Below are 9,892 nucleotides of genomic sequence, written 5' to 3'. Positions count from 1 at the left end.
TTTTTACAAAGCGATACTTTTTCCACTTTTCAAAATAATCCCCTTGAAAATTTATGTACGTTTTCCAACGGGCTAGAAGCTTCTTCATTCTGGCTGCAAAGAACTCTTTCTCTTGATGTTTTAACCAATTTCCTGGAAATATTTTTCTTGTCTTCATTGTCCTGGAACCTCTTCCCATGAATGCCTCCTTCAGGGTACCAAACAAATGGAAATCACTAGGTGCTAAATCAGGACTGTAAGGGGGATGAGGCCATACTTCCCAGCCCATTTTGTCGATGGATTCACGAGTTAGTTGAGCAATATGAGGATGTGTGTTGTCTTGATGGAGAATCACACCTCTCCTATGAGATCCATGTTGTCTTTCTCTTGTGGCTGGCTTCACCTTGTTTAAAAGCAAATCTGAGTAGTATTGGCTGTTGATTGTAAGCTGCTCTTCGAAATAATAAAAAAAACTGAACCTTCAGCATCCCAACACACAATCAACATGACTTTTCTTGCTGATGCTTGAGTTTTGAATTTTTTATTGACAGGTGGGTTGGTGTGATTCCACTCCATGCTTTTTCTTTTTGATTCTGGCTCATAATAGTGAACCGAAGTTTCATCACAAGTGAAAATTTTGTTGTGGAAGTGCTCACCTTCTCTTTCATAACGCTCCTTTAGCTCTGTGCATACTCTCAACCGTATTTCTTTGTGTATCTGCGTCAACTCCTTTGGAACCCATCTTGCACATGTTTTGCAATACTTCAGCTTATTACAGAGAATGTTATGAACTGCACCAGTACTAACTTGAACCTTATCAACAGTCATTTCTACAGTCACATGGCGTTCGGCACGAATAATGTCATCAGTTCGATTTTCAAGTGAGGGAGTTCAAACTGCAACTGGTCGGCCAGAACGGTGTTCGTCAGTCACTGAGTCGTGAGCACTTTTGAACTGCTCTAGCCACTTGTAGAAATTTGCACGATTCATACAACCTTCACGATGAACTTTAGACATTCTGCAGTATATATTCACTGGTTTCTCGTCTTTAGCAAGTAAAAATCGAATAACAGAACGTTGTTAAACTAGTCTGAGGTTTCAAGCAGACTCACAATCTTAAAATGTATTTTTGAGGTTATAAACAAAGCAGTGTTGATACATCAGCTGATCAGGGCTCATACCAATGATGCCAACTTAAAGCCATAAAAGTACCAAACTTGACCTACTAACAATTTTTTGCTCAGACCAATTTGCTCAGACCAATTTGTCTCTTTAGTTATTGAATATATATATATGAGGGCCATTCCATAACTAAAGAGACAACTAGAAAAATTTTGCCCAGACCAATTTGTCTCTTTAGTTATTGAATATATATATATATATATATATATATATGTATATATATATATAGTTATGGAATGACCCTCGTATATATATATATATATATATATATATATATATATATTCAATAACTAAAGAGACAAATTGGTCTGGGCAAAATTTTTCTAGTTGTCCTGTGTACTTTGGTAATTATTGTTGCCATAATCGTCTCATGATTACTGATACCACTTTTAAGTGTGGACATCCTCAAAGATGATAATTGAGTCTCATACTCCTTGACAGAGCGTAGGGGAATGATGCGGGAGACCCTCACTGCCGTACTAGGCAAGGTCCTAGTGGAGGTGGTTTGCCATTGCCTCCCTCCGGCTGTAATGGGGATTGATAATGGTGATGAATATGACACAACAACATCCAGTCATATCGAGGCAGGTGAAAATCCCTGACCTCTCCGGTACTCGAACTCGGGACCCCGAGCTCGGGAAGCGAGAACACTACCACAAGACCATGAACTGTGGACATCCTCAAAGAGGTCTCTACATCTACATCCATACTCCGCAAGCCACCTCATAGTGGGTCAGGTCTATTTGTCACCATACGATGAAATATATTTCCATCATAGAGGATACAGCATACTATAAGCTGCAGGACATTCTGCAATGTTTCACATGTTGTCTTGTCATACTCACCACTGAGTAAAGTGTAATTTTCCCAATTGAACATTGGATGACTGAAGTCGCCACTTTGACTATAGCATGACTGAAGAACTTTTGTGCAAGCGAACTAAGATTCTCACTAACATTTTTGATTACACCAAGAGGTGATTTTGGTGGGTGATAGAAAGATCCAATTACCATTTTATGCCCACTCCTGGTACTAAGTCTGGCCTGAGCAATCTCACATGCAGTTTCAGTTTCTGTCTTGGTGGCTTGAGTTTCTTGTCTACTGTGATAAATACACCACTTCTATTTCCCAGTAGCCTATCCTTTCGATAAACACTTAAATTTGCCCCAAAAATGTCATGGCTATCAGTTTCAGATTTCAACCACCTTACTGTATCTAGTATTAACAGAGCTTCACTGCTTTGCAGGAGCAAACTCTGACGCTTATCACGAATGCTTCAGCAGTTAACTACTAGGATTTTCATACTCCCATTAGTAAGGGGAATTCTTTTGGACCTTACAATCATACTTCTGGGTCTCCTACAGTTGTCTTTATCTGAACTGGGTGGAGAGTTGCTTAATCTAATGAACCCTTGTGTGTACCCCCACACAGAGTAAGCTATCTGGATAGCAGCCTCTTGCGTGTATTGGACACTTGAACCATTTGGGGGGGGGGGGGGGTGATATAGTTCTCAGGCCTATGGCACAAATCCAGCAAGTCACAGCGTAGCTTTTCACAGAACCCTCCAAGTTTCTGCCTCAATCCTTCCACTTGACTCGGAGCCAGGGGTCTTCGATCAGTTCTGCAGACAATGCTGTAGATTGTGAGCTTTGCTGAAACTCCATGTGCAAGGTTCGTCCTCTCAACTTTCTCTGCCAGTCGTTGGAATGATCCAATTGTGACCTCAGAGGCCAGATGACAGGCATCAACAGCAATAATTTGGATAAGTAATGACATATCTCGGACTTCCTGCACAGGAGACAGGATCCACAGGAGGGGCTAATACTTGAGGTAGCTTTGTACCAGCATCACTGGTACATGACTCTTGGAAGCTCTCCCAAGGCACTGATTCGCAGCACTACCAACCGTTTGATAGTAGTCAGGTCCATTTCAAGCAGCTTACGAACGTCAATTACCTCATCCCATGTTCGAGAATAGCAGTCACAGTGGGGCTGTATTGAAGCTGATGTATGTTTTACAGGGCACTGAACAAATAACTTTAAAGTAAACCTACCGACTGTTTTTAATCTATTGTGCTAAAAATATTGCTAATTCCCTATCGGAATCAAAGCAAGTACACAAAATGGGATTTCTATGAAGGCAACAGGAAAAACCTGTGTCAAAAATTACTGGTTTGCAAAAACTTTTTCAGGTTAATTACAGTCGCTAGGAAACTAGAAAATATGAGTCAAGTTACGATAAATGTTGACGATGTATACACCTGTTGAAAGGGACAACTAAATGTAATATAGTATGTTAGTTACAATATCTGCTACAGTAGCTACATCACAAACGCCGATTTAATGCTATTAGGGACCAAGCGCAGCACAATTGTAACCTTCGAAAATTCTCAAAAATATATTTTTATTTTCGTCGATATATGATCGATTTGACACTCTTTTACAGTAACTGCGAGTCGCAAACGCTGATTTGCTACGAAACAAGTTATCTGCAACTCTCGCAGCTTACAGAATTTTTCAAAAATAGTTTTGTAAGCATCCCAACATTCTCAAAAACAGCTTATCCCTCCTGTAGTTATACAGTGAAATTAGAGAATGGTTAAAACGAAGCGAATAGTAAAATAACGGAATCTATAATTACAAATTGGCACACGAATCTGACACACAAAGTCTCTCAAAAAGGAAAATTCCAAAGTCGGCTTTTACTTATAAATAAACATGCGGATTACACAGATTTTTTACGTAGGTGACTCTGTGAAAACTTATACATTGGTTTGCCGAAGTTGAACACAGCAACCTCAGTTTACCTCAGTCAAATTCATGCAAATGTAAGCGCGTCTTCGACCTGTAGCAGCTAACAATGCTTGCAGAATAGAACCTGGAAGATGCATGTTGATACATTAGAATCAGTATTTGTTTTCATTGTTTCTGAAGATTGATGAGTAGTTATAGCTGAATTATAAAGCGAAGAGATCTGGCAATACACCATTGCACTAGTCTGTCACATAGATTGGTAGGATTCATTTCAGCACTTCGAACAAGTCAGTCACACACATCCAGATGAATTTTTCTTAACACTTAATAAACTAAGCATTCTCGTACTGATCAGAAAATATCTGGTTTAAATTATTCGTTTTGTGGAAGAAACAAAGTATTTTCATTATCCACCTGCATATCTCTCGTCATCCACCAAAATGAAAAGTGCTATCCTACAAAAAAGGTGGCCTGAACCCTCTATACCACTAGAACGGATTAAACCACAGTCTAACATGGACTGTGATTAAACTGACACTACAGGCACAGCCCCAAAATTGGCTATCATATAATCACTAATCTGGTTGATAGATGTCGATCATTTCCCTATATGAGAATATGAATGCTACATTTAAGTTCTGTGCCAATATTCATTAAAGGTTATATATCTCTGGAGCAATACTACGTGTGTTGTACCTGCATCATTCAAAAAATTTCTCATGTCTTTATTTCGAAACAACAACCAAAGCTGTCGAAACAGCAACCAAACGTTTCGTGAAATGTTGTGTGAACATGGAAAATAAATGCACTACTAGTGAGGAAAGCTACAACATAATAAAGATTGTAACATTACTAGGAATAGAGTGAATCGAAGAAATAATTAGATAAATATGTATACTTTTAAATCCATGAACCCATAGTAAGCAAATCCTCAAAGATGTAGAACGTGTCGTAAAAACAAAAATGTATAGTACACATTTACAAATGAAGAGATTTGCTTATGTTACTTTCATAGATCTGAAATTCAGTGGTCGTTAATGTGCTGGTGCTCAACTGAGAAAGGCTGAATGTAAATTCTAAATTGTCATACAAATAGGAAACGGCTGCCAGACGCCGAACAAAGGGTGGGAAACCATATATATGAAAATAATAGACTTTGTTAGGCTAGAGACAGCAATGTTAGTATTATTGCTGCTGTGCTGGGGTTACTAGTAACAGTTATTTTGATTAATTTTATTTGAAAGTAAAGGAATATATATATATATATATATATATATATATATATATATACAGTAGAGCGTCGATTATCCGAACGTCGGTCAATCGAACGACCGCTTAACCGAACTGTGTACTCGCTCGCACCTGTTACTCTCCCTCCCTACCGTCCATCATCCCCCTCACTCCTAATCCAAGTTTCCCTCAGTAGTCGCTGCACTGGGCCACCGCTGGCGGAACATTGCTTCTAATGGGGCCTTCACAAGGCGCTGCTCACCCGCCAAGCCGCCAGTCGCTGTGTTTTAACAATCAGCACACTTCTGTCGGTTTCGCACTGGCAGTAGAAGTAGCGGCATTATCAAAGCTGTTCACAACAACAGCTACGCCAGCTTAGAGTTGAGGCGTGCCGCTCCGCGCAGTTTGAAGGATTGCGTGCCCGCAAGAAGAGCTTCTCACGGTGCAAACAATCACCTTCTGTTCTCTGTTACGACCACTTGTGTGCTGCCGCGTGAAGAAGTGAACTTGACGATACAAAATGCTTAAACGTAAACGTATTGTAATTTCTTTGAGGGACAAGTACAAGATTATTAAAAGGTTAGAAGAAGGTGAATCTGCAACCACTTTATCCAATGAGTACAAGGTGGGGAAGTCAACAATTACGGATATAAAAAAAACAAAAGACGAGCACAGCAAATTTTATAGCTATGTTTGATTCTACTGATGGATCAACAAGCCGTAAAACTATGAAGCTCGTCACTAACACAGATATAGATGATGCAGTTTACAAGTGGTTTACACAAAAGAGATCGGAAGGAAAACCTCAGGTCCCATTCTGTGTGAAAAGGCAATGCAGTTCAACGAAAAACTTGGAGGGCCTTCGAATTTTAAAGCGAGCACGGGCTGATTAAAACGCTTCAAGTCAAGACACGGCATTCATGAACTTACAATACAGGGAGAAAAACTGTCGGCTGATTCTTCAGCATCTGATTCTTTCAAAGTCAAACTAAGGGACGTATTAATGGAAGAAGATTATGCTCTCGAAAACGTTTACAATGCTGACGAAACTGGAAAGCTTTACCGAGAAAAACTCTTGTTTCACGTCATGAATTAGCAGCACCTAGTCCTAAAACAAGCAAGGACCGTATTACAGTTCTGGCTTGTGCTAATGCTACTGGAAGTCACCGACTGCCTATGTTCGTGATTGGTAAAAGTAAAAAACCGCGTTGTTTCAAGCACGTTAATGTGTCAGCCTTGCCTGTTGTGTAGTACACCTCACAATAGAGTGCCTGGATGGATAGTACGATTTTTATGAAATGGTTTCTGGACGTTTTCGTACTCTCTGTAAAAGCTCATCTGCTAAAGAATGGGAAGAGGGAGGAAACACTACTTTTCTTTGACAATGCTCCAACTGATCCGCCATGTGATATTTTAAACGAAAAAGACGAGTTGATAAAGGTAATATTTCTTCCACCTAACGTAACCTCCTTATTACAGCCCACGGATCAAGGCGTTATTGAGACTTTCAAACGATATTACAGGAAAGAATTGTTGCGTAAGGTGTTGTTGGAAAGAGAAGAGGATCGAGAAGAAAGTCTCTTAAGAAATCATAAGAATATTGACTTGAAGGACGCGTCCTACATGATCAGCGCAGCATGGAATGGTGTAAAGGAAGAGAATTTGAAGAAAGCCTGGAATAAAATTTTGGACACAGAAGAAAATTCACAAGGTATGATTGAAAATGACGAACAGAATGATATGCCCGAAATTCTCGGTAAAAGAAATAGATTGCCACGAATGTGATGAAGAAGACCTTCATGAATGGATGAATATCGATGATGCAGATCCAGGACACCAAATCATGCAGGACAGCGAGATTGTAAACGTCGTCACTGATAAAGATGACGCCGCCAGCATCTCATCAATCAGTGCTCCAGAAAGTGAAGATGAAAGTATACCAACAGCTTCTGAGGCGTTCACTTGTTTAGATGCTGCCTTGCGATGGTTTGAAGCCCAAGTTGAAAGTGACCAGTTTCAGATCTCTGTAATGAAAAAAGTACGTGACTTAGCTGCTCGTAAGCGTGTAGGCTTGCTTAGACAGACCAAAATAAAGGATTTTTTAAAACGCTAATTTTGTATACTGTGTGTATTGTTCATGCAAAATGCGTATGTAATATGTGTATATTTTTGTTTAATAAACTGTGCCACATACTATATATTCCTACTGAAGTTGCCTTTGTATGTTACTTTGTAATACTAAAAGAGATGCCTGTTTTTATGAATAAATTTACTGTACAGTTCTTCTTTTTGGCAAGTAAACAAGTACAGTTTGATTATCCGAACAAACCAGTTTTCCGAACACCCATGTCCCCCAATTACTTCAGATAATCAAAGCTCTACTGTATATATTTTCAAGCTTGACTTTACTTCTCGAAATGAAAAAAAAAAAAAAGAATTTTACGAGTCTAAGATGATATTACTAACTGAATAAGAATAACTTTGCCGACGATGCAGGTGGTTGTTGACAGTTGTGAATATCAAAACATGTCTTGTGAAGTTTGATACGGAAAGGGAAAACTACCAGAAAGATGAATTTTATCTGAGGCTATGTGAAATACGAGTGTAGAGTTGTGTGTGATATGCACATATTGTCAACCAATAGATAATTCATTCTGATAATGAAGCCTACATGAAAACAGAGGTTAGTGTAAAACTTAAAACCAGAAAATACCGGAGAAAGCACATGACTCTCCCAAGGTTGTGCTAGAATGTGATTCAGCTGTACTCGTACTTCTGTTATAGGCAGTTCAGTGAAAATTAGGCAGACCGTATTCAGAAATGTTTTGTTAGTATAATGCAAATTGACATTTCGGTACAACTTTCCTGTTCATCCAGTGTTGTGTGTAACTAATTTTAGTACACTGTACGAAATGGCTTATGTACTGTGACTGTCTCAGACCTACGAGAGTCGTGGCAGGCTGTTTTTATTAATTTTTTGTGTACAAAAGTTCGTGAGCTAGTTTGTTATAACTTTGCATGTAGGCCTATAAAGATCAGTTGTATTAATAATGCCCCAGATCGTTCTTTTTGTATAGTCACAAGAAATATTCGATCAGATGTTTCGTCGTGTTGCATCTGGTAAAGCAAACTGTGGTTGTATGAAATACAACATATTACTAATCACAATTTATCACCATTGTGTACGTGTTGGATGTAATATAAAAGATGTGCGTTACAGCACCTTGATTGCACAATTGGCAAGACACTATGTGATTGTCAGTTACGCCAATGTTACAAGACAATTGAAAGTACATTATTTTTAAGAAATTGTGAGAAGTTTCACCTTCACCTGTGCCATATCTCTGTTCTGTTGTGTATAACGAATTTCATGTCGTACCCTGTAAACTGTTTTCATCAGCTGCTGTTCTAATACATTCTGTAGTATCACTTCAAAGTAAGACAGAAAATAGGCCAAGAAGATGTATTTATTGGTCACAAGACTTTTGCCTATGTAGAAAATTCCAATATTAGATTAGTGAATAGTTAATTGTAGTTAATCCAATGTCCATGTAATAGAAATTACGTAATTTACTGTGCTTTCTATACACTATCTGATCAAAAGTACCAGACGTATATTACCTTAAATGCGGGTGCCACTGAAATGGCTTGAACACTGCTGGGGACAATTTTTGTGGTGTGTCTAAATGTCTGTGCAGTAATGACAGCCCATTCTCGCTCATGAGCCTAAAGCAGAGAAACTAGTGATGTTGGATGTCGGGCTCTGGTGCGAACTCAAAAGTTCAAACTCGTCATTCAAACTCTGTTCAGGCCAGTCTGTTTCAAGAATGCTGCTTTCCACAGACAATTTTCTCACAGGTGCTGCTTTATGACAGGCTGCACAATCTTGCTGTTCCTCTATTGTACCCAGTACACAATGCTGTGAAATGTGTTTATATTCTATATTTTCCAGTTACTTAAGTGAAAGAAAAGGATCACACCCTAACCTTGAAAAACACCACATACAATGACACCAACTCCTCAATACTTCACTGTTGATTACACATGATGGCAGGTAAAGTTCTCCAGGCATTCACGAAACCAAACCCTTCCATCAGGTTGCTGTAGAGTATAACTTGATTTATCACTCAGTATTACATGTTACTAATCATTCGCTCTCCAGTGGTATCGTTCCACCACTCAAGATTTGATTGCAGAAATGTGTCACTTTTGAGGAGCTGCTCGGCCATTATACCCCATTTATTTTAACTTCCTGTCACTGTGCTAGCTGGACTGCTGGTAGCACTGTGGAACTCATGATTGATTCCATTTGCTTATTCCATTGATTTTTTTGCAACCACCCTCCGTAATGAACAAGGGTGTCCATCTTTATACGAGTTCTGCCTGGTCTTAGTTTAGCTGTGGTTGTTCAATCACATTTCTACTTTACAGTGATGTCAGCAACAGTAGTTGTGGACAGCCTTAGAAGAGTTTAAATGTCTCTGATGGATTTATTACTCAAGTTATATGCAATGATAAGCCCACATTCAGAATCACTGAGCTCTCCTAACTGACCCATTTTGCTGTCACTGCTTTTCTATTGATAACATGATACTTTATGTCTCCTTATATACTGGCAGGTCCACCTCTTGTGGCATCTAATGGTAAATTCTGCATTAATTGGGGTGTCCGAATATTTTTGAGCAGATAGTGTGTTTAATATTAAGCATATTAAAGCTAAATAAAGAGTAATATAAACTCACGAGGGA

The 9,892-nt window shown here is 38.9% G+C and overlaps 1 protein-coding gene across 2 annotated transcripts in view; it reads left to right on the top strand.

The window, feature by feature from the left end:
* Window positions 1–7,623: 7,623 nt before the first annotated feature.
* LOC126416289 (trafficking protein particle complex subunit 11) overlaps window positions 7,624–9,892 on the top strand; it is a 128,693-nt gene continuing 126,424 nt past the window's right edge. The window contains exon 1 of one of the 2 annotated variants that reach the window (XM_050083943.1): window positions 7,624–7,827. In XM_050083943.1, the coding sequence (XP_049939900.1) occupies window positions 7,816–7,827 (12 nt within the window). In that variant the 5' untranslated portion in view covers window positions 7,624–7,815. The remainder of the gene's footprint in view (window positions 7,828–9,892) is intronic. The other variant, XM_050083952.1, reaches the window with a different exon arrangement.

This window comes from Schistocerca serialis, chromosome 1, assembly GCF_023864345.2.
Source record: "Schistocerca serialis cubense isolate TAMUIC-IGC-003099 chromosome 1, iqSchSeri2.2, whole genome shotgun sequence".
NCBI classification, from domain to species: Eukaryota; Metazoa; Arthropoda; class Insecta; order Orthoptera; family Acrididae; genus Schistocerca; species Schistocerca serialis.
Note: the sequence above shows the minus strand (reverse complement) of the source record. Positions and strands in the feature narration are given on the sequence as shown.